Source organism: Ochlerotatus camptorhynchus, unplaced genomic scaffold (genome assembly GCF_037179485.1).
Source record: "Ochlerotatus camptorhynchus isolate MF236.1 unplaced genomic scaffold, CSIRO-AGI_Acam_v1.1 ptg000036l, whole genome shotgun sequence".
Classification (NCBI taxonomy): domain Eukaryota; kingdom Metazoa; phylum Arthropoda; class Insecta; order Diptera; family Culicidae; genus Ochlerotatus; species Ochlerotatus camptorhynchus.
This window is the reverse complement of record NW_027040527.1, coordinates 90445-116638: the sequence shown is the minus strand read 5'-3', so window position 1 is coordinate 116638 and position 26194 is coordinate 90445. Positions and strand designations below refer to the sequence as shown.

General features: G+C 40.2%; 2 protein-coding genes across 2 annotated transcripts in view; both read left to right on the top strand.

Moving 5' to 3' along the window:
• LOC135710422 (transmembrane protein 65) overlaps positions 1-26194 on the top strand; it is a 620863-nt gene that overhangs the window by 583447 nt on the left and 11222 nt on the right. The window lies entirely within an intron of this gene.
• On the top strand, positions 2358-25079 carry LOC135709735 (ionotropic receptor 75a-like). Its single transcript, XM_065232117.1, has 8 exons — positions 2358-2476; positions 9287-9457; positions 9516-9960; positions 10328-10369; positions 24411-24578; positions 24639-24721; positions 24777-24916; positions 24979-25079. The coding sequence occupies exons 1-8, from the start codon at positions 2358-2360 to the stop codon at positions 25077-25079; spliced, it is 1269 nt and encodes a 422-aa protein (XP_065088189.1).

The following is a 26194-nucleotide window of genomic DNA, read 5'->3' as shown; positions in this document are numbered from 1 at the left end:
TGACAATATATATGTATCTCAACTAACTTTTGAGTAAATCAAATTTTGACGGAATTGAGTCCCTGTAAGTATCGTGCGGCTTAAGATTTGATTAGGAGAAATATGCGTGCAGGCTTCTGGAATTAACTTCTCGCCGCAAGATCTCACTAATACAACCTTGCTAGTGAAGCCGGGTAAAATCGATTTGTTTATTATTTTCAACCACGAAATCAGCTGTCAAAGTGTTCGACTTGACAGCGGTTTGTTTTCTATTTTCAACCAGTAAAATGCATGTATTAGTGAAACTGCTCACTAATAGTAACGGTGGTAGAGAACTCTATACGCGCTCTCGGGCAGTTCTACAGTGAGCATGCATAAGGGCGTATACGCGATGATCGATTCTCTTCATCGATTTTCTCTATGCATTGCTACAGCTAAGCGAAAACATTTTCTAGAATTTGTTCAATGCAGAGTTGTGGCTATCAAAAGCATTAGCAAATGCACCGAGAAACGTTAAATCTAGCGAGTTATTAACAAAAGAGAAAATCTACGAAGAAAATTGATCATCGCCTCTACGCCCTTTTGCATGCTGTCTGTCGAGTTATATATAGATTTGATGAATACCGTAAAACGGGGTAACATTGATAGTTTTTTGTCAGCATATTCTACATATTTTTACAGCAATGAAGGTTTTCAAATTTTATTTTTTTAAAACAAGTACTGAGTTTACAAGAGTAAATTCGTAAGTAATATGTTTAGCGGAAATTATTGCATTTGTACTTTACTTTACTTGTTACTTACTCACCAAACATATTTTTTTTTGCTTTGGGATCACTTTGATAATGCTCGATGAATGTAGGAGAAAATGCGTGAACCTGAAACAATTTATTTCACGAAATATGAATCTTTGAATGGGTATAAAATCAGAGAACATCATAAGCAATATCAAGATTGAATTTGTAATGGCTATATCGGAAATACATTTCATAAAAGATGGTTTGAGTGCTTTTTCAAACAAGTGAAAAACAAGAAAAGGTTTGGAAAATATTCAACACAAACTGTATACAATATCAACGAAAATACCCTAAGCTACAATATGAAACCAATGTTTCAAATTCGGAATAAGTGCAGAGAGTAAATTAAATCATTATATTCTTCTATCAAAGTTACCCGCATCATCAAAGATACCCCGTTTTACGGTACGTTCCAATTGAAAAATGTTCTAAAAAATGTGTTTTCATTGTTATTGATTCCCGTTTCTACCCGATGAGATGGCCTCAATCGCGTGCGGTCTGTTGTTCGGTTTGTACGGTTGGGTCCGTGCGATAAGTTAAGATTTTGCTCATGATCAATAATTTGTTTTGAGGAAGAAAATAAATGTCACGGTCGCAATCGGGCATGCAGGCTTGGCGCTTGACCTTATGCATACGCGTACGCCCTTAAATGATCATGGAGGCCGTAGTGGAAGACTGACGGTAGTCACAGCGGGTCGTGTTTAGTTGTTTTCGAACAGAAGCTTACTTAAGTGTCCGTGAGATTTTACGGCGAGGGGCAATTGCGAAAAGGACACACTGGCTGGTGCAAATATGTAGTCCAATATAAAGTGTGCAATGGTTTAAGTAACGTGATTTTTTAGAACCATCGTCAGTATCGTAGCCGGACCGAGGTTTCCAGCGTCAGCCACAGCTACACGAATTGATGGTGCAGCTCTCCCACGGCTGCGGCTGGTTCCAATGCTGCTGTTGCTGTTTCTTCTGCTTCCGTCTCCTCCAAAATGCGTTACAATAATGCCGTCAACGAGTAGTAGTAAAGTAGTAAAATTACTTTTATTTCCCCTTGATTATGTTTTTACATTGTTCGCATATTCCAATTGATTAGCCTGAAGGGCTCTTCATCTTTGCTTAATTTGTTAATCTAATTTACGTGTTTACGGTTACAGGATACCCCTTTGGGGTGCGTTTTTCTTGAATTTAAAAAAGAATTTGATATCCTACTTAGATACTAATAAGTTAACCTAATTAGCAAGATCGCGAATGATCTGGTGATTTGATCTCAGGCAGGCGTCTCTGAACCTTCCGAGGCTGAGCGTACTCCGCTGCTCTAGAGTCTGAAGACCAGTCAGGCGGTGGATTTCAGAATTTCGAGTCCGCGGGGGACTGTTTAGGATCATCCTAAGGATCTTGTTCTGGATCCTTCGGAGTTTAAGGTGATGGCACTTAGCACAGCTCTCCCAGATTTGCATTCTGCACTCAATGGCGGGGAGGATGATTTGCTTGTAGATGGCAAGCTTGTTTTCAAGGGAAACTGTGAACTTTCATGTGGAAAAGTGGGTAGAGCGACCTAATCAAGATGTTGCACTTGGCGGATGTTTTGTCCACATGGGAACGGAACAGCTACTTGCTATCAAGGGTGAGACCAAGGTAGACGACTTCGCTCGACCATTCAATGGGAGTATTATCAAGATGGACTTTCAAGTTATCAGGCGGAACAAGCCGAGGTGAATTGGAATGCGGAAATTGTATGGTCTGTGTTTTAGCTGCATTGATACTAATCTACCATCTTTTGAAATAGTCGAACGGAACATCCAGGTCTGATTGAAGATTTCTCGCCAGAGCACAGATCACTCGACCCTTGTAGATGATGGCATCACCACCCGGAAGAGGAGGAACATCTGACGTGAAGATGTTGAAGAGGATAGGAGGAAGGAGGCTACTCTGGGGAACCCCAGCATCAACGTTGAACGTATCAGAAGGTGAATTGTCAAGAAGATCTGAAATGATCTGCCTGACAAGTAGCTTTTGATGATCTTAACAAGGAAGATCGGGAAATTGTATCAATGCAGCTTGTACACTAAGCCATCATGCCAGACATTGTCGAACGCCTTCTCAACGTTCAACAATGCCATGGCAAATGTATTGAGAAGAGACTTGTTCCACTTGATGATGTTAGTAACCCTTGCGAGTTGATGGATGGTAGAGTAGCCTTTACTAAACCCGAATTGCTCTTTGAGAACGATGTTATTATCATTTGAAAACACCAGCAGACGGCTGAGTATCAACTTTTCGAATAGCTTCGAGATGGATGACAAGAGGCTGGTCGGGAGATAGCTTTTGGCACTGGTAGGGTCTTTGTCGGGTTTGTGGATGTTTTTAGAGCCACCCTAACTGAATTCAAGAAAATAGCTCTAAATCGGCCAATTTAAGAGATACAAAAAAGTTGTTTTCTACAAAGTTGCTTGAAATTAGCTTAGCTATAAATTTGCCGAAGAATGTATACCTTAATTTATTCGAACAAATAAGTTAGATTTTTGATTTTAATGATAATACGAACCACCCTAGAATTCATTGTTATAAAAATGAGGGCCTAACTATAAGAAAGAACTTTGTAGAAGAGACTTTTAGTCTAAAGTTTCAATTTCAGCCTCAAAACATATCATTCCACCTAAATCTGCATTCTGGACCACTGTGCACTGTTTGGTGGAATTTGAGTAGTGGCCACTTCTAGATAGAGCTGGAATTAGGGCCTAACAGCTTTTGTAAACAATGACTTCTCTTGATGATTTCTAGAAATTTAAGGCTCGCCCACGCAAACCAACATCCTCATCGGGTAGGGAAAGACTTCTCCTATCCGATGGTTATGTTGGTCTGCGTGGACATGCCTTGAATTCCTAGAAATCAGCGATAGAAGTCATTGTTTACAAAAGCTGTTACGCCCTAATTCCTGCTCTATCTAGACTTGTCAAGTAAGGCCAACATAAGCAATACACCTCATGCTGCTTCAGAAAAGGCAGTTGTCTCTTCCGTAGGCACTCCGCCTGGTAAATTAGCTGGTTCATAGTCCCAGGAGTAACGAAAGTTTCGCTTTCCAGCCCATAACTTCAGATTGCTTGCCAGACAAGGAACTTTTTGGGGAATTTCAACTTCTTTTTGATTTTACATTCATTCGGGGCACTCTTCCGGTACACCGAGATATAACATTCCTGCCCAGGATTTCGATAAATTCAAAAGTTTTGCTTACTCTCGAGTGGTTAGAGCTATTTTCGTTTTGAGCCGGCTCCGGTGAAGCCATGATGTAAGCAAACGAACTTATGCTGACAACCAATGCCTACTGTGATTCTATACAATGAAATTTTGAAAAAAATTACTCAAAAAATGCCTTAATGGTAGTGTTTTTAATGTACCCGGATTTTTTTTTTTTTGTGTTCAACCTTTAGACATACAAAAAAATTGGGATTGAAAGTGTGTCCGTTTTATAAAGTGAACAGTCATTAAGTCCTTAAGGTGAGGGTGCTTATATGACAAGTATGTGGGAATCCAGCTCTATGACAGCACTGATTATGAACCCTTCATTCTTATATTTAACGTCGGTCTCTGTTCCGCAATCTAGTGCCAATCACCGACGGACATCGATTAACATCCATTGACGACATTTGAATGTGCAGGAAGGCAGCTTCCACACCTGCGTAGGATATTGCACCCATTCAACACACATGGGGGTCGGGACCGAAGGAAGACGTGATCAGCGATTTGTATGCCTCAGAAAAATCCCACTGACCTCGGCTGGGATTGAAACCAGACCCATTACGGTGAGAGAGCAGTCACGCTCACCACTACACCACCGGCGCCGGCTCAATTATGAACCCTTCAACAGTCCTTTACGTGACATCACCACATTATTTTCAAACTAACGCTACACCACAGAACAGAAGGAGAAGTGCAAACAAATCGGTGAATCAAAAAGTGTTCGTTTTTCTGCTCAACAAGCGATGTGTTGTGGTAGCGTTCCACACGGGCTTTCTATGTGCACTCACACTATCATAGCATGCTGCCTATCTTAACTGCAGGCAGAAGATGCCTTCTACCGCTAGGTGCGCTAGTGTTCGCAAATGACAAGTGGAGCCACTTTCTGATCCAAAGTTCCACTCCTGTGGCTACACCCAAGTGCCATCTCTTAGTGCTCAAGGCAATAAGGGTTCCTTCATTTCCAGGGGCACCTGGTGATCTGATTAGGTTCAAAAGTAGCAAATTAAGCATGAGAAATTATGTCAAGTACAGTTTATTGGTTTATGGAAGCAAAATCATTTAGAATTAGTTTTTTTTTTCTTTTTTTGGTTTTTGTTTTTGTTTTCTTTATTAACTGACATAACCCCAAGGCTGCAAAATGCTTGTCGATGCATGTTGACATGGCTGGTTCTCAGGAATGCAATGACCAATCGTTGTGATTCAGCCATCACTCAAAAGGTATGGTATGGTATGGCTTCTTTCGTTTAGAATAGGTAGAAAACCAATTGGACCTGTGGTTGGCCAGCCGGAACGGAAAAACCCGGAAAAGTCCCAAGCAAAATGAGCGTCGATTCATGCTGACATGACTGGTTTTCGGCAATGTGGTTACCACATCTTAATATTGAGCCACTACTTGAAAGGTATGACTATCTACTTTCAACCGGAACAGACAAGGAATCGATTGGAGTGGCTCTGTGGAAATTCGGATTCACCGGGAAAATGGTCAATTCCTGAAAGTAGTCCTAGAGATCCGTGAATTTTTCTAACTTGCATATAATCACTAGCATAGAGGAAATCCGACATCTACATATCGATTCTACTACCGAGTGGCCAGAATACGGTTCTCTGGATATCCGGAATCACCGGGAAAATAGTAAATTCTGTAAAGTAGACCTGGAGATCCATGCTTTTTTAGAAAATGTGAAGAACCCTTAGTTGAGAAGATATATCTCAGTGCCATATTGATTTGGTCCCACGGTGGATATTGAACGTCCTTCAGGATACCCGGATTCACCGGGAAAACGGTCAATTCCTGAAAGTAGACCTTGAGAAACGCGATTTTTTTTTCTAAATTTCATACAATCATGAGCATAGAGGAAATATACCTTCACCAAATCGAGTCTGCAACCAAGTGGCCACAAAACGGTCTTCTGGATATTCGGAGTTACCGGAAAAACAGTAAACTCTTCAATGTATACATAGAGATCCGCGTTTTTTTCTAGATTTGCGTACAATTATGAGCATAGAAGAAATATGTCATCATCATATCGATTCTGCTACTGGGTGGCCAGAAAGCGGTCCTCTGGATATCCAGAATCATCAGAAAAACAATCAATTCTTAAAAGTAGACCTAGAGACCCACGAATTTTTTTCTCCAAATTGCATACAAGCATGAGTATAGAGGAAACATGCCACAAATCACTACATCGATTCTGCTATCGGGTAGCCAGAAAACGGTCCTCTGGATATCCAGAATTACTGGAATCAAGGTCAATTCCTGAAAGTAGACCTAGAGATTCGTGAAAATGTAAAGAACCCTAAGTTAAGAAAAGATATTTCAGCCCATATTGATTCGATCCCCCGGTGGCCACACAACGCCCGTCTATGTATGGCTATCCGGATTCACCGGGAAATTGGTTATTTCCTAAAAGGGTTGATGCATATATTATGTCACGCTCTAAGGGGGGAGGGGGGTCTAAGATTTTGTGACAAGTAATGCATTAGGTATAAGAAAAACGTCACGATAGGGGGGAGGGGGTAATTTTTTGCTCGATTTAGCCTGTCATAATTAATGCGTGGGCCCAAAGTAGTCACAGCGATCCACGATTTTTTTTTTCTAAATTACATACAATCATGAGCTCAGAGGAAATATGCCATCACCATATCTATGCTCCAAAATGGTGAGTTGACAATCTGGAAGGAACGGAATACCTAGCCGTGGTCCTCACAAGTTCCTACTTCACGCCTCCTCGAGTCATATGATAACAAAAGACTACCAGCTGAAACATGGACACAGCTGGGTGGCGTAGCCTGGGCAATGTTGCCAGTCCGGCAATAGCAAAGTGAAGAGGTGCGACGCGAACACTGGCGCGGTAACCATAGAACGGTGATAGAGGAAATGCTTCACCAAACCCGAGCGTCTGTTCACCATGGAGGTGCGGCTCAAAACGGCGTCTGTTCTCAATGTTAGGAGTGGCTGATCACCGTCCTAGTGCCAGCGTGGGACTCTAAACAGAGCTGTGCACGATGGTCCCCCGGCGAGACAGGGGGTTGGGGCAGGCCCAACAAGCCGCCCTGGAAAAAAAAAACAAAGTTGCAAATACCGAAGAAAGAAATACGGATCGGAACAATCGGCACAGACCTACGCGACGAAATAAGGACTACGATTGGAAATTTGGAACATGGAACTGCAAATCGCTCGGCTTCCCGGGTTGCGATAGATTATCGCAGACTACGAGGCTGGTGAACTGTGGCCATGGATCGAGTAGAGTGGAGACGACTTCTTCGGACAGCAGAGGACAACAAGGCCTTAACCTGATTGGTAAGGTAAGTATATCTATGCTGCTCCCGAGTAACCAGAAAACGGTCCTCTGAACATTCGAAGGTCAATTTCTTGAGGTAGACCTAGAGATTATTGATTTTTTTTTTAATTTGAAGAACCCTCAGTTGAGAAGAGATATCTCAGCTCTATATTAGTTGAATCCTTCGGTGGCCATAAAACGTCCTTCTGGATATCCGTATTCACTGGGAAACTATTTATTTCCCTAGCTAGACCCACACCGTTTGAAAAATTCATGGAAATCTCTGCGAGATATAGCGCACATAAAATTAACGCTAGATTTGGCATAAATTTACGCAATATTTCGCATAAATTAGCAATATTGTATGCATGCTTGCAAACGATTTCGCTGCTTATGCCAAGTAGCTCAAAATTAAACGAAAGGAGATTTTGCGCGATAGTTAACATTCAGAATTTTTTCTGTGCAGAGATCCGCGATTTTTTCTAAATTGCATGCAATCTTGAGTATAGAGGAAATAAGCCATCACCCTATCGATGCTGTTTCAGGGTGGCCTGAAGACGATCCTCAGGATATCTGGATACATCGCGACAACTAAAATCAAAGAAAGGAAGAGCGCACACTGGCTGGTTCATATTTAACGTTTAGTTCATTGAGAAGATTGGCTATCTTCTCTCATTATTCCAGAATGTTCATTCGATGAACATTCAATTCGGGAATTTAACGCTGTCAGGCCTTAAGAAACGTAAAACCTTTGACCATACATTGGTAATTGGCCCGACAATCAACGCAAATCAAAAATGACCTTCACAATCTGGGTGAAATCAAATTGAAAGTTGCCTTCAACTGCAATTTTTACTAATTTACCTGTCACTTTGTTTCGAAAGATCTAGAATCGGAAATTGGTTTTCAATTGTTAATAAGTTCCACCGAAACATCAATCATGATTCAAATCAGTGGCTTTATAAGTTGCGAGCAATCATGTCGAAGGCTCTGCTGCATGATGTTGCTCATACATTTGTTTCTGGTGCTTTCGCCGCTGCTTCTCAGTGCAAATGCCATCAACACGAACTTCATAGCCGATTTCATCAAGTTGAAGCAATCGAAAAGTGTCGTCTTTTTCCTGTGCGATGTTTTGGAGTGTTAGTTGAGTGCAGTTTTCACAAAGTTTAATTTACAAACGTAATCCCATTTTTTCAGCATGCAGAATACACCGATCAATGAAAGATGGTAATATTTCAATGAGATTCATAAACATCGACGAGAGTGAGGGTTTGATGGCACCGGAAGTGCTACCGCAGGACCATCACGCGCGAACGGCATGCATTTTCGATTACAGTTGCAGTGGTTCATTGGACGTGCTGCAGAAAGTTTGTGAAATTGGCAGTACTATGAAAAATTGTTAATAACAACTTGATACATCAGTTTTCAGATCACCGTTACTTCAACTCAACGTACAGTTGGTTATTTTTAAATCACAATGATTCATCAGTGGATGTGAACGCAATTCTTTGGCAGTTGAAATCTATTCAGATGAATTCCGATGTGACAAATGCAAAGGAAGTGGGTGGAAGCAATGACACAATGTATGAATTGGAAGATGTGTATGCCAGAGGAAGACATTTGTGCAAAGATATTTTTCAGATCAATTACGGAAAGTGGGATAGGAATGAAGGATTGGTAACTGATTTCGGCTATAATAGATACTATACGAGACGAAATTTTGATGGAATTGAACTGCGTGGCACAACTGTGGTAAGCGATGATAAAAAATTTAAAGTAGGTATATGATCAAAATGATTTATGTTTTAATAGATTGATCGTGATAACGTTGCTGTGAATGATGTAGATAGAATTCTATCGGAGCCAGGAAGCGAACCCGGAATTGTGGTATTCGTCAAGTATCATTATGCTTTGCTGAGTTTTTTGCGTAATTATCACAACTTCTCGTAAGTTTCTTATGAGTCATTTGATTCAAACTCAAAGAAAATGATGCCATTATTGCAGCATCAAATACCGCGTAGCGCGAGGTTGGTCAGGTCGTCTCAAAAATGGGTACCGCCTTGGAATGCTCGGCATACTTAGCCGTAATGAAGCGGACGTTGCAGCATCTGGCATATTTCAGAGAATCAATCGCCATGCTGAGTTCGATATTATTCATCAGAGTTGGGAATTTAAGTCGGTCATAATGATTTGTTTGTTATCTGCAGATGATATCAATCATTTTTCGTTTCAGATCAGGATTCATCTACCGCATAACGCCGCAATTGGCCAGCGTATCTGGAGCAGGAAACTTCTTTACGCCATTCCGTAGCAGCGTTTGGGTGGCATCATCAGTTACAACAGTACTGATAGTGATCGTCCTGAAACTAGTTGGTCTCATAGTTTTCAAGACGTACAAACATGAATTGAATCTTTCCTGGGCGGCTTACATTGTCGACGTCGTTGGGACCATCTCGCAGCAAGGCATACCAAGTCGAATTTCTCCAAGGCTATCGATTAAAATTGCCCTTTCTTCATTGCTGATGATGAATCTGGTAATGTACAATTATTACACTTCTGCGGTTGTGGGAGGTCTGCTCAGCTCTCCCGGTAGGGGACCGGAGACGGTCCGGGAGATCATCGATAGTGCGTTGGTTCTATCGTTCCGGGATATCGGCTATCATAAGATATTGTTTCGAGTAAGTACAATATTAACGTGTCAAACAAATTTCAAATCCTAATTTTAATTTTGAAATTTTCTAAAATTTGGTTGACCCTAGATTTAGATATTTGTATGTATTCGAGGATTATAAGTTGACTTAATATCCATATTAAATTGAAATTCCAAGATATCGAAAAGATTTCTCGAGGATCTTTAAAACTGAATTAAATCCAGGATGTTGAATTTTGTTCTTAATGGAAGATCTAGAAAACAAATTTTATCACCTTAATTTTCGCAAATAGCTACAAAATTTTCACTGTAAACATTCTTCTTAAAAACCTAGTCTAGACCCATATTACACTGAATATAGATGTGTGAATACTAAATGTCTTCTGCATTCACAGGAAACAACAGTTCCCATCATCCGAGAGTTATTCGAGAAAAAGGTAGGTGTCATGTTTCCATAGGATGAATGTTAACTTATTAACATCCAAGGTGTTTTACAATTGAGAAACATCAATGAGGTTAGTAAGCAAAGTTTCATTAAACGCAGGGAATTTCCAAAAACTTCAGCAAAGCTCCGAGAGAATTTCTGGAACGCAATAAAAATTATATGAATATCCGGAAATGTGATAGTATTTTAATGGTGTTATGTCATGGAAATTTCAAGAACTTTAAAAAATTTATAAAAAAAAAAGCTTTTTTGATTGGATAAGCAATTAAATCCTTTAAATCTATTTGTCATAAACAAATTAATCATCAATATGTCATGAAATCATTAATCAAAATATATGCGAGAACTTTTAGCTAGCACCGATATCTTCATGAAAATCCAGAGAGTTTCTAAGTAACTAACTTAAGGAAATTTACAGTGACTTACAATTAGTTCCGTTGAATTATGGGATATCCTGAGAATTCTATTATTGAGCCGAAAACTTCAAAAGCGTCAGGAAATTATGAATATATAAATATCAGAAAATCTACCGGAACATAAATAAAATTTAGAGAACTTCATGTTAGCATAGAAAACTTTAGGGATGTCCAGATAAGTTCAGGGAAAATTAGTGATTTAAGGCAAAGTTCCGTGAGCGTTCATAAAGTTTATAAAACTTAAGAAAAATTGTGAAAACTTCAAGGCTAATCTATACATTTCAGGAACATTGTGGATTCTCATAACAAATACTGAGAGATTTAGGGCAGTCTAGAGAACTTTAACCTTTCATTACTTGCGTCAACTTTTGTAACACGACTACGCGCATGTTGTACTTTGTACAACAGTGTGAGTTTTCCATTGCCATTTTGCTGCCGAATGGGTACCTATTCCTCAGAAAACTTTTTATTTATAATACGTTTATTAAAGGGTGATACGGTCAAAATTTGGTTAAGGGAAAACGCGTGTAAATCGGTGAAATCATTTATTTAAAAAATCAAATTAAATTTCTTTTTCAAGTTCAATTAGTATAAAATTCAGGAAAAATATTCAGTTAGGCTTCCGCTTTTCCAAATCCGAATTGCCGGGCCTTACGCTTGACCCCTGCCATCAGATTTTGTACAGCCACCTTGTCCACCTTCTTCGCCGCAGAAAGCCAGTTTGCCTTGAACTGCTGCTCGCCCTTAGCAGTTTTTTTGGTGTTCTTTAGGTTCCGCTTGACAATAGCCCAGTATTTCTCAATTGGCCGGAGCTCTGGCGTGTTGGGAGGGTTTTTGTCCTTGGGAACCACCTGCACGTTGTTGGCGGCGTACCACTCCATGGCCTTTTTACCGTAATGGCAAGATGCCAAATCCGGCCAAAACAGTACGGAACAACCGTGTTTCTTCAGGAAAGGCAGCAGACGTTTATTCAAACACTCTTTCACGTAAATTTCTTGGTTGACAGTCCCGGAAGCTATGAAAATGCTGCTTTTCAAGCCACAGGTACAGATGGCTTGCCAAACCAGATATTTCTTTGCGAACTTTGACAGTTTCATGTGCTTGAAAACATCTGCTTCGTTTCCCCTTCCTTTTGCCGTATAAAACTCCTGTCCCGGAAGCTGCTTGTAGTCGGCTTTGACGTAGGTTTCGTCGTCCATTACCACGCAGTCAAACTTCGTCAGCATCGTCGTGTACAGCCTCCGGGATCGCGCTTTGGCCGTCGTATTTTGTTTATCATCGCGATTTGGAGTCACTACCTTCTTGTAAGTCGATAGTCCGGCTCGTTTTTTGGCTCGATGCACGGTTGTAGACGATACACCCAGCTTATTTGCGGCATTTCGGAGAAAAAGGTTAGGGTTTCGCTTGAAACTACCGGCAACTCTCTTTGTCGTCTCAGCGGCTTCCGGTTTTCGATTTCCCCCCGATCCAGACTTCCTGGCTGTCGACAAACGTTCCCCAAACACTTTAATTACATTTGTAACGGTTGATTTGGCAACTTTTAGCGATTTTGCCAACTTTGCGTGCGAGTAGCTCGGATTTTCGCGATGCGCGAGCAAAATTTTGATACGCTGCTCTTCTTGCTTGGACGGCATTTTGACAACTGAAGAGTGAATTCCAAAATCAAAATAGGAGCAACATTCTACACACACACACCTTCAAAATGAGGGGTGTTCAGGTTTTTTAAATGCAAAATTGAAAGAAATACGTCAAGTTGATATTGACCAAATTTTGACCGTATCACCCTTTATACGGAGCCGATATTCAGTGTTTGGATTACAAACTTACTTAAAACTAACGTTAGTAAAGCAGGGGTCGATAACTCGCGGCTATCTCGAGGTTAGGGGTAACAGGGAAGGGATTGAGAACACAGGGTTTGAAGAGCAATGTGCTCTTGATCTTGAACTAAGTGACATAATGACGAAAAAGACAAACATGGAGGTACACCGATGGACAGCTAACAACTTGGGAGAACACAAGATGCCACTAACACTGGCACTAAGATCGATCCGTTTTAATAACACATAAATTAAATTTAAATAGTCGAGATCTCGGCTCGCCAAGATGTCTCTAACGGGCCGCAAATGTTTTTTTTTTCTCGGTCCCTGAGGGATGCGGATAACTCGGATTTAGCAACACAATGGAGAGTGCATGACCAAACCACGTGGTTGATCTCGTGATAAGCATACATTCGGAAGAAATGCGAGTCTAACGAGTAGTGGTTGGACATGAGCCTTAACATGACACGTATAAAGTCACGGCTCATGTCCAATCCTTTGAACCACGGCTTGTTCGATACCTGTGGGAGAATAGAATGTAACCATATTCTCAGATCACTCTCATTCCATTTTTGTTGCTAGTTGGTGAGGAGTCCTCATGATTTCGTATCGTTCGTTGTTGGTGATGCGCTATACTCGGTCCCATTTGCGTTTTTGTCAAAACTGAATTTTTCAATGGAAGTGGTAGCAAGTAGCTCATAGTTTAATTATACTCGATGAACTCAAGAAATTTGTTCTGAAATAGTTTAGAAAAATGGGCAAGTAGGTTTTCCCTTTACATAAGAATCCATGGTGCGAAGCAAACTTAAAACGCGTTCCTAATTGAGTCCGTCATTTCTCTCGACAGGAACAGGGTCCGTTCGGATACGGATGTGTTGGCCATTTTCGAAATGTTGAAAATTATGAATAACTGAGTGAAGCAAAATGTCTAGATCAACCATAGAAAAGGGCCCATCAGCATTTGTAAACAAATCGTTCTAAAGCCCTTTCCTAACACAGCAAAGGCCGCCTACGCAAACCAACACCATCATCGGATAAGGAAAAGTTTCCCCTACATGATATGGCGTTGGTTTGCGTGGGTAGCCTTCGCTTAGTGAGGAAAGGTCTTTAGAACGGTTTGTTTACAAATACTGAAGGGCCCTTTTCTATTGTTTTGTTCTTTAGTGCTCTGGTGCTAATTTTACCACTCATCATTCTCGTCTACGATTATGTTTGGTACATGTTGTGCCGCGCTGCGTTAACTAAAGAAAGTTTTCTAAATAAGAGGCTGTTCATAAACTACGTAGACAGTTTAGAGCCCCCCCCCCCTGGTAATTATCCACGGCACATACAAATTATAAAAAAATTGTATGGACAAATTGTCTACGCAGGGGGAGGGGGGTCAAGAATCCCAAAAAACTGTCTACGTAGTTAATGAACAGCCCCTAACGTTATAGTGAAGCAAATTGTCTTCGCCGGGGAAAATAAGAACAAAACAATTAACTTGTAATTGATCTTTGCGGAACAAAAAACTATGGTTTAAAGGCAATTATATTTGCCGCATTAATGTTACATGGTGAAAATCGCTGTTGCATTAATTCGCATTGACGGCATTGGCTCTTCATAGTGTGATAGTTCCTTAGGTGCTGTTCATAAACTACGTAGACAGGTTGGAGGGGGGGGGGGGTTGGCAATTGTCCACGGTCCATACAAATTTTAAAATTTTAGGGGGGTCAGGAATCCCAAAAAACTGTATACGTAGCTAATGAACAGCCCCTTTGAGATTTTTAATTTGAGCGACAGAGTACGGAACAGCCCGCCATGCTTCATGCACAGAATGTCAGTTGTTTGTGGGGTTTTCCCATAGGAGTAAAGAGGTACAGTATCGCCGGAAAGGTCAATCAGAAAAGGAACAAAAAAAAAATTAGTTACAGGTAGACTGCGATAATGGAAACAAAGAAAAAGAAGAAGCACGGTATTCTGTCTGGCACCGGACCCTGGCTCGGAGCCGCACGGAGCGCACCGAAAAACCATAGCACGGCACCAAGCCGAATAAAACGGCTCCGCGTTCAGGTTTCTTGTTCGTATCGGTGGCGAGCCGACAAGAGGTACCGAAACCGAGTGCGTGTTAGCTTTGAACGGGGAGCAATATTATTGCACGGCTCGCCGTGCCGGTGGGTGTTTTTCCAAGTCTGGTGAGGACTTGCTTCATCGGCCTCATTGAATGAACCTCAGAAAACTTGTTTTGAACTAAACAAACTAAACTTTAATTACAGTAAACCCCCAAAAATGCGGATAACAGGGAACATTTAAGCGGAAACCATGTGAACGGTTTCGATACTACGTGGGATTTGACTTAATTGGTTACAACATGGAATATCTCGAGATCCATACCAGATAGAAAATTACTGTCTTGGGCAAACTTGTTCAAAAGATCATTACCTTTTCGTTGGTGGTAATTCAGAGTTTTATCACTACGTAGTGCTAGTATATATGTGAAATTCTCGCCCTGACCAGATAGAAAGTTACTGACTTCGACAAAGTTGTTCAGGAGGTCAATGCTTTTTTGTTGGTGGACAGTAGTTCAGAGTTTTCTCACTCTTTGTGTTTGTTGGTTTCCTTTAGATTTCGAAATTGAACGAAGACGTTTCCCTGATGATGAGAAGATCTAAGAAGGGGAGTTTGCCGTCTCTCTCTTTTTCGTGAGTAAATTTGATGTCCTTGTGAACGTTGCTTATGGCCTCCAAGGTTTTTGATAAATCTTCCCTTTTGACAATGCTAAAGATGTCATCCACGTACCTATACCAACATTTTGGCAACAAATTCCTATCCTCCAGAGTATTTTCTAGGTTAGCCATGAACAATTCACATGAAAATGGAGATAACGGATTACCCATAGGAAAGCCTTTAGTTTGTTTCTAAAAATTTCCTCTGAAAATGAAATAATGTTCCTCCATACAAAGACCAGTAAGCTTGAGATATGACCGAACTTTGTTTTTCCAAGTAGAATCCTCACGTTGCTTCAGAAGCCAGTCCTCTAAAAGGCTGATGGCTGCCTTTACTGGTACACTCGGAAAAAGTGCTGTGACATCAAATGAAACCATGACTTCGTCTTCCCGAATCTCTCCTGATGCCTGAAGTTGATTTACGAATTCCTGTGTGTTGTAAACTGAGCGAATGGCAAAGGGTTTAGGCATATTTTGAAATTCCTTTACTAGCCATTTGGCAAGCTTATAAGTGGGAGATCCTTCAGCCGAGATAATCTCCCTCATTTCGTTTCCTGGTTTGTGAATCTTTGGTAAACAAAAGATTCAATAAATGTCTTAGGAAAAGCCGGAGTCTACTAAATCTTTTGTCCAGATTGCATTAAAATCTACATTGGTCAGACGTAAAGGACTTTGGAAACAAGGTTTAAGGAAAAGATCGCAGGCTAACAAAGAGATGGATAAAGGACTTCATTATGAATTTAAATCCAAACTTGCAGAGCATATCGTTACAAAGGGGCACAATTTGACAAATGATAACATTAATATCCTGCGGACTGTATCTTCGCCTTGGAAATTAGACGTAGCTGAAAGTTTAAAAATATTTAAACATAATCCATCAACATTGATTAAGATCAAGGAAACGGTTACTCGAGACTCTTTAGCATGCTACCTAAAACAACACATCGTAGCATGCATCAACCTGTTGGAGACTGCATTTAGGTACCTGGTTAGGTAAATTTTGACATGGCAGTTGATACCTGCTGATTTTTAGAACCTATTGATTAGTATATAACTTGTAGATAAAAGATGGATTCTTCAGCGGTGTTGAGTACTTGGCACTGATGAAGTCTGCAAGTAGTAGACGAACTACGCGTATCGGTCAAAAGATAAGCAATTATAACGGAATTTAAAGGAAATAAATCAACCCACTCAAAGGGATTCCGTTAAGAGGTTCGACATATTTAAAGGATTGTTCCGAAAGTCAAGATCTTTTCGTTGGTGAATAGTAGTTCAGAATTTTTTCACTACGCAGCGCTGGTATACATGTACAATTCTCAAAAATGATATAGCTCGATATCCTGAACAGGTAGAACTTTACTGTCTTCGACAAAGTTGTTCAGGACGTCAAAGCCTATTGCTTGGTGAACAATAGTTAGCTCAGAATTTTCATACTACGCGAAATTCTTGCATGTATAATATCTCGAGATCCTAACCAGATAGAACGTTTTGTTTTAGATAGGATAGGATAGGGATAGTTGTTTTGGAGATCATAACCTTTGCACTACTGGAGTTTAGAATTTTCTCACTACGCAGTGCTAGAATACATATAAAATTATCGCATGTGATATATCTAGAGATTCTGATCAAATAGAAAGTTACTGTCTTGGGCAAAATTGTTCAGGAGATCAAAGCCTATTACTTGGTGCATAGTTAGTTTAGAGTTTTTTCACTACGTGGCGCTAGGATAAACGTGAGATTCTCACATATAAAATATTTCAAGAAACTGATCAGATAGAATGTTACCACAGACAAACAGACGTAACTCTTTGAATAACTTTTTCTTGAAATCATTGTACCTCAAAAAAGCTCGAGCTTCTCGTGGAAAACAAGCTTGCTTGCTAACAATGTTTCATTGAATATATAGAAATGTCAAAGTGATCCAATGCCAGTGCGATAATGCAGAATGAAGTGCTACGTCTGTTTGTCTGTGATGTTACTGTCTTCGGCAAAATTGTTCAGGGGGTTAAGACCTTTTGGCTAGTAATTTAGTTATGTTAGTTTCATGAAACATCGAAACATAGTGGATCGTTTCTTATCCTTTCACTCCACTGCACACGCGTCGAAACGGTACAGTCAATTCGGGTCTACGAAGCTGCTGTTACTTTTTACTCCTATGGGGAAATCCCATAAGTAAACGTCATTGAATGCGTGAATCATGACAGCATTTCTACCGAAAAATCTCGTAAACAAATGGTAATCTTTGACTGAAACTGCCATGTCCGTAATGCTTCGTAGACGTGAATCCTACTGTCAAAACAAACTAGCAAACCATGGTGTACTATATACAGGTGAAATATTTCGTTAATTACATTTGTATGGTGACGTCATTTCTATCTTTTTCGTTTCGTTTTGACGCTAAACATCTTTACGCTAGTAATACAAACAAAATAGCTAGTAATACAAACAATCATACGTCATTGGTGGAAAGGTACAGTAGCAGCACCTCCCTTACCAGTGTCTCCTCGAGATCGTTAAGTCAACAGGAGCACATATAGTGGTAGAGGCAACAATAGCTACAATTTCCAAACCTACGACTAGATGTATCCCTTCAGATAACGACTTAAGTGCGGTACAATCGATAGAACTGTTTCCACCCATCGTAGGTAAGGTTAACTACCCTATTTCCAGCCTATTAAGCACAACCCGCACTTAGTCTTTCTTAATCTAGCACAGTTTAGCACCGAACGGAATGTTATTATTACTGATGGCTTCCAAATTTATTTACCTTTCCGTACGTACCGTAAGATTTGGTAAAGAGGAACCAATCGTTCAGATATTGTAAAAAGTCTAACACTGCTTCTTGACGCCAAACTCGGCCTACGGATTCTAAACTCGGCTTAAGGCATTGAAACGCCATTGAAACGCCAATGAATTCGCTTCGGCCTATCGGATGAAGATAAAAATTGATTCGTTCGGAGCGCTTTTTTTTTTGGAATTAATGGGTGCAAGCATTCATATTACGCGTTCTCATTAACTTCGTACGAATGCTTAAAGGGTGATACGGTCAAAATTTGGTCAATATCAACTTGACGTATTTCTTTCAATTTTGCATTTAAAAAACCTGAACACCCCTCATTTTGAAGGTGTGTGTGTGTAGAATGTTGCTCCTATTTTGATTTTGGAATTCACTCTTCAGTTGTCAAAATGCCGTCCAAGCAAGAAGAGCAGCGTATCAAAATTTTGCTCGCGCATCTCGAAAATCCGAGCTACTCGCACGCAAAGTTGGCAAAATCGCTAAAAGTTGCCAAATCAACCGTTACAAATGTAATTAAAGTGTTTGGGGAACGTTTGTCGACAGCCAGGAAGTCTGGTTCGGGGGGAAATCGAAAACCGGAAGCCGCTGAGACGACAAAGAGAGTTGCCGGTAGTTTCAAGCGAAACCCTAACCTCTCTCTCCGAGATGCCGCAAATAAGCTGGGTGTATCGTCTACAACCGTGCATCGAGCCAAAAAAACGAGCCGGACTATCGACTTACAAGAAGGTAGTGACTCCAAATCGCGATGATAAACAAAATACGACGGCAAAAGCGCGATCCCGGAGGCTGTACACGACGATGCTGACGAAGTTTGACTGCGTGGTAATGGACGACGAAACCTACGTCAAAGCCGACTACAAGCAGCTTCCGGGACAGGAGTTTTATACGGCAAAAGGAAGGGGAAAGGTAGCAGATGTTTTCAACCACATGAAACTGTCAAAGTTCGCAAAGAAATATCTGGTTTGGCAAGCCATCTGTACCTGTGGCTTGAAAAGCAGCATTTTCATAGCTTCCGGGACTGTCAACCAAGAAATTTACGTGAAAGAGTGTGTGAATAAACGTCTGCTGCCTTTCCTGAAGAAACACGGTTGTTCCGTACTGTTTTGGCCGGATTTGGCATCTTGCCATTACGGTAAAAAGGCCATGGAGTGGTACGCCACCAACAACGTGCAGGTGGTTCCCAAGGACAAGAACCCTCCCAACACGCCAGAGCTCCGCCCAATTGAGAAATACTGGGCTATTGTCAAGCGGAACCTAAAGAAGACCAAAAAACCTGCTAAGGGCGAGCAGCAGTTCAAGGCAAACTGGCTTTCTGCGGCGAAGAAGGTGGACAAGGTGGCTGTACAAAATCTGATGGCAGGGGTCAAGCGTAAGGCCCGGCAATTCGGATTTGGAAAAGCGGAAGCCTAACTGAATATTTTTCCTGAATTTTATACTAATTGAACTTGAAAAAGAAATTTAATTTGATTTTTTAAATAAACGATTTCACCGATTTACACGCGTTTTCCCTTGACCAAATTTTGACCGTATCACCCTTTATTAACTAAAGTTTCGTACCAAACGCATAATTGACTTGTTAACTTTGAAATCATGGATTTATTTGACAAATCTTTGTTCGCTGATGACACAGGCATTTCCGCTAAAGGAAGAAGTCTTCGTGTTATTTGCAGCAGACTTCAGAAAAGTTTAGATATTTTCTCTTCTTATTTACAAAAATGGAAGATTTCTCCCAACGCTTCCAAAACTCAACTTATAATATTTCCACATAAGCCTAGAGCTTCGTTTTTGAAACCTAGTAGTAGTCACATAGTCACTATGAACGGAGTTCCAATTTCCTGGTCAAACCAAGTGAAATATCTTGGATTAATACTTGACCAAAAATTAACTTTTAAAGATCACATTGAGGGCATTCAAGCCAAATGTAACAAATATATTAAATGTTTGTATCCTCTTATAAACAGGAAATCCAAACTTTGCCTGACGAATAAACTTCTAATATTTAAACAAGTTTTTAGACCGGCCATGCTTTACGCTGTACCAATATGGTCTAGTTGCTGCACTACCAGGAAAAAAGCACTTCAAAGGATTCAGAACAAAATTCTGAAAATGATTTTGAAGTTGCCTCCCTGGTACAGTACAACCGAAGTACATAGAATTTCGAATGTTGAGACTTTAGCACAAATGTCCAACAAAATAATTAATAATTTCAGGCAAAAATCGTTGCAATCCTCAATTGCAACGATTAATTCCCTTTATACTTAGATAAGATTTAGTTTTAGTTTTTAGTTTTAAGATATCAATTGTTATACTGACATGCAGGTTAAAAAACCTGTTTAAAATACTGAATTGCCAAGACATGAACAATGTAAAAACACTTAGATATATATCATAACAATTAAGGCTGGTACGTTACTGCAGTAACTGGAGCACCTAGGTTAAAATGAAATGTAATTTATTTTGAATTTGGAACAAATAAAGAGTTAAAAAAAAAAAAAATAAAAAAAAAAAAAAAAAAAAAAAAAAAAAAAAAAAAATGGATTTATTTGAAGTTTTTTGCTCGATAGGCCCAAAATGGGCGATTAGGCCGAAGTAGTTATCTACCCTACATGAGCAAATCGATGATCATCTCTTTTTGCGAGTGGTGGGGGGGGGGGTGGACACCCCTCACCATCCCTCTCCAACTGGGGAGTTTGGTAAAGAGAGATGATTCGTACCTTCCTCAAAGTTGTTCTTGCTCGCTTTCTACTCTCTCTATTTACAATTTTCACACTGCCGTACTCTAGTGGAACTATCAATACTAAACTTTCATCTCCTCATCTATCGTATAAAATAACTACTTTAAGTCTGTTATTTGACGATTTTTTTTGATTGGAAGGGGAGGTAAAACCACTGCGTCCATTATTTGAACTTTTGTGGTAACCCTATTTGCTGTTTGTATCATGCAAACCGACCACTATTTAACGAGTGGACAGCTAATTGCCTGGACACATCTTTTCCCAGTCCGGTATAATATGGTTTATAAAACCAACTACCCTTCCAGGATGCACCAAAACTGCAGAGCGGATGTTCCGAGGTTTCACGTTCCAAATTGCAGAAACGACAGATATCACTCTGAACCCGACCAATGTTCTTCATGTGATATCTACTAGAACAGTGCCCAGTTACTAGGCCAGTGTATATACTAAGAGCTCTTTTATTAAGCTCTAAGAGCTTGTTGGTGTATGTTATATTAGGAGTTATAAATCTTTTCGACTAGTTGCATTTTGTGACAGTCATCCAATTGGCTATCACCCTTTGCTCTTCCCACCATTTGAGTTCCATTTTTACCGTACAGTATGATATTCCACACTATGGTTCTGGGCCAAAAAACTGTGAATTGGAACCTAACTTTGCTTGGTCGTCTGCCTTTTCATTCCCTTCAATGCCACAGTGTCCTGGTACCCAATATAAATTTACTGAGTTCCGTTGGCACAGTTGCCGAAGCGAGAGAATACATTCCCAGACGATCTTTGATGTACATTTGTAAGCACTCAGTGCTTTCAGCGCTGCTTGACTATCAGAAAAAAATATAAATATTTGCACATCTGTATTTCACCCTCAGACAAACATGTACACATTCAAGTATAACTGCAATTTCCGCATGAAACACTGTTGGAAAATGCCCCATCGTAACTGAAATATTTGTCCCGGGGCAAAAAATTCCTGCACCTGTTCGTATTCCAATTGTTGAGCCATCTGTGAAAAATATGATTGAGCCTTGACCACCAGTTTCCCAATCCGAACGTGCCGTTTCACATACGTTGAAGGGAATTTCATAGTTGTCCTCTGGTTTCATCCAGTCTCCATTCATACTCATCACTGGTCCTCTTTGGAAGTATTGTAAGACGCTTAGATGACCAACAAGATCCCCTGGAATGACTTTTTTTTTTAGATTGAGCCTTAGAGCACTTGTTTCCGCTTCCTGTTACACATGTTACACATGCAAGGGCAGCAGATTGAAGATTTTTTCTAATGCTTTTTAAGGGGTGCTACGCACCGCACCCGTTATTGCAATGCATGCTGGACGTTGAAGTTTTGCTAGTTTCCTCTGTGCAGTGGCCTCTTTTGATTTTGGCCACCACACTAACGAAGCATACGCTACTTTCGGACGGATTATTGATGTGTAAATCCACATTGTCATTTTTGGTTTCAAACCCCACTTTCTTCCAATAGTTTTGAAGCATGCCCACAGGGCACTGGTTGCTTTGTTATTCACAAAATCAAGCTGAGCATTCCAATTCAACTTGGCGTCCAAAATAACTCCTAGGTATTTGACCTGTTCACTAAGATGGATCTGCTCTCCTCCAAGATTGAATTCTTTTAGGTTCATCTTCCTCTTTCTAGTAAAAGGGATGATTACGACTTTTGATGGATTGAAACTTAGGCCCTCTTTAATGAACCAAAACTGGGTAAACTTTAAGGCCTCTGGCATTCATTCAGAAGTGATAACGTCAGACTTTCCTCTTACTATAATGTCAATTTGTTTTAGCCATCGTAGTTAGCTGCTTCGAAAATCGATTGCAATTCTGTGTTGAACTGTTGAACAGTGATAATTATAATTAGAAATAATGACTCTTATCATTGTGGAATGGCGTATCTCAAAATAGTCACATCATACGGTACTTAAAATTATGAAATACTATTAATTATATTATAATTAATTAGGTACGAAATTATTGGAGGATCATTTATCATCATCCGAATATAATTCATTGACGGAATCATGGAACGTACTCAAGTCATGGCTCGTAATCAAATTATCTTCTTCTTTATCAGATAGATGACCAGTTCCCAACACCATAAAAGTCCAACACATTGGGGAAGTTCCACGAAAACAGCATATATGGTTATCTACAACTTAAATTAAAAGGTTATAAATAATTAAGAATGAAATATGTGAAATTCGTAGGAAAATAAATACATTTCTTCTATCTAAAATTCATAATTTTTTAATTTAAATTATTTTTCCGTCGAAAAAACACAGAAAATATAACCATAGAGGTAACTCTAAGACCAGAAGGTCCCGAAGAAACGAGCTCAACTTTTTTGCTCAGCTCTGGTACTATCTTCGGACCCAAGCTAATCCATTCAACCCTCAAAACATAGGAAAATCCTCTAACCCCTCATTTTATCTTTCAAACTTTCATAGCGAATCAAAACAAACATAGTGTAGTACTGGATTTTATACTATAATGGGGTACGTTAGTCGATTTGCTTGGGACCAATAGGCTAGCCAAGTAGTAAGCCAATTTAAAATCGTTTGTTTCCACCGGTTGATATAACTTACTTGCCAGTACGATGGCAATAAAGTTTTAACTGTCTTGTCAGTTAAATACTGTTAAAATAATGATCGCATTTACTGGAGTTTCCAGTTAGAATTACCGTTATCGTTACTGAACGAACCGTTGTTTTGACAATTCGTGTTTACTTTTTTTACGGAAAATTCGGACTTTAACTGGGTGATCCGCAATTCTGAATCCAAGTAAAATTTTACTGACTTTATTAATCTATTGTAAGTGTGTAGTCTGAATCCAGTTGACGCTTACAATCTTCAATGTATATCGTTAATTTCACGAATGAAGTAATGGAAACAAAATAGCTAAAATTATTTTCTATTTATTTTTTCCCTTGTAAAACCTTTTGAGTACCACGGTTCAAGAATGAACAAAATAATTGTCTTCTCAGTTAAATTACAGCAAAATAAACGAACAAATGTACTGTGCTTTCCAGTTAACGGCTTTACTTCCCGTGGAAGGCGTAATCAGAGATGTTACGCCTCAGAACATCCCGGCGGCGCCGACTGGGATTGAACCCATGCCTGCTGGGGTGAGAGGTAATCACGCTTACCACTACACCACCGGCGCCGCTAAGGTAGTACAGGTTATCCACAACTTTTCGATCCACCTCATGTTTGTTGATGTACCATTAACTAGTCAGTACTTATGTAAACTTCTCCGTGTGCTCATTATTCTCGTCCATATGTGTTCTTGAGAATTCAACTCAACTTTTCTTGAACAATTTTGTCTGATTTCTTATTTGCACTGCAGCTCATGTAACATGTTATAATAATTATCGACATGAAACGTGTCATCAAAATAGCTTTATCCCATTCTATAGGTCACGAGTTCAAATCTCATCTCCGGAAATGGGGCCAGTAATTATTTAAAAAACCTGCTCAGAAACTTCATCAGAAATAATATATTCCATTTTGCATTGCGTGAAATAAATCTAACATCATCATCACCCGTCATACATATAGGTAAAACCATCACGCGAAGACAAGCAGATCTTACCGGTCTACGCGGATGTGATTACAGCCGTCCGGTACCTCAAACACGGAGGATATGCATTTCACTGCGAAATGACCGAGGCATTCCAGGACATTGCCAATCAGTTCGATGCAAATGAAGTTTGTGAGCTGCGAACGGTAATTTGTCGATCCTGATTCCCTGATTCCGTATAATCAGTTCCAGTCAATTTTTGACAGGCCAAAGGACTTTTCAACGATATGCGATTGATGAGCTTTGTGCTTCCGAAACGGAGTATGTACACGGAGATGTTCAGGATTACGTATGTCGGTGATATTAAGTATTGAACTCTACAAATTAACAGTTCTTGATTTCAGTATGATGCGTGTCCAGGAGGTGGGATTGATCAAACGAACTCTGAAGATTCACAAAATTGAAAAACCGATATGCCAATCGGGCGGACGCGTTCATCCGGTAGAGTTCTTTGGCGTTTCAACGGCATTCGGTGTTCTCTGCGGTAGGCACTGGTTGCTCAACATCTTATACATTTTTTTTAAATCGGGTTATCAATATTTGCAGTTGGCACGATAGTGGCAGCGGTTCTTCTGATCGCAGAAAGGCTAAGCACCAGAAGCCCCAGGAAAGTCATTTTCCTGCATACAACCATAGAAAATGCATAAAATGTTCTCACTAATGATTGAATATCGTCTTTGACCATAAATATATTCAAGATAACGACAATCAGCAAAAAAAAACAAAGTTCATCTATCGGGTGCTACGGTAGCATCACTAATGAGCTCAGCGCTTAGAACTTTTACTCATTTAGCGAGTTCTGCAGCGTGGTGTGGTGACTCAACCTCCAACCGCTCAGCCATGCTTTTTTAGAGAGCTGTTTGTGGAAAGAACCGTTGCTCCTCTAGTAGCACTCGAGTCATGCGGGCTGCGTGGACAGAATCAATAACAGCCGATCCTAAACTACACGCTTTATGATTATGTTTTACTTATATACTTCAGTAATTTTATTGCGTATTATTATTACTGTTACAAGACTACGCTTAACCCCCTTCTGAGTTTACTCCAGCAGGGCCACAAATTAGTCTATTATGGCTCCTCGGGGGAACCTGATCGACATATGGGACACTGGTGTCGTCGCCTCCGTGTTCATTCTCGTCGCCGACAGCTGACCACGCGTGGACCTACTCACCTGTCTTGTTGTTTTGCGCGGAAATGTTTTGTAAGCAACCATCAGAAGCAGCAGCCGGTAGAAAATGAGATCATGCGGCTGCTGTTTGGTGTAACTTCCATCAGGAGGGAGGACTCAGTCTTGCGCACTAATTATTGGTTTTAGAGGCCTAGGCATTGGAGCACCGTCCGTCGTAGCTGTTTTGCTCATCATCGGGTTATTGCATGTTTAATGAGAAAAAGAAAAACCTCCACACCAAATGGGAGCTATAGGCCCATTATAAGGTAGGTAGCTATAGCTACACTAAAGGCTTGGCCGGAATCCTAGACTTGATGAGCGCCATTGGCTCTCCAGGATGGAACTACCGTACGTGGCCAGTCCTCTCGGGGATGGGGGAACTGTTTTACGGCCAACAGCTCAATCCATGCTAGGAGGAACCGTTACGCTTCGGCGATATTATTGTTTTTTAATTATTTGAGTCTGTATTTCACAGCTGCGTTGTGTGCGCGCCTCTCGAACGTGGGCATAATTTTAGAGAGCAAAATATTATTTGTTGATTCGATAAAGATGATAGTTTTACGATGGACCACGAATGGACGGAGTTTTTGCGGC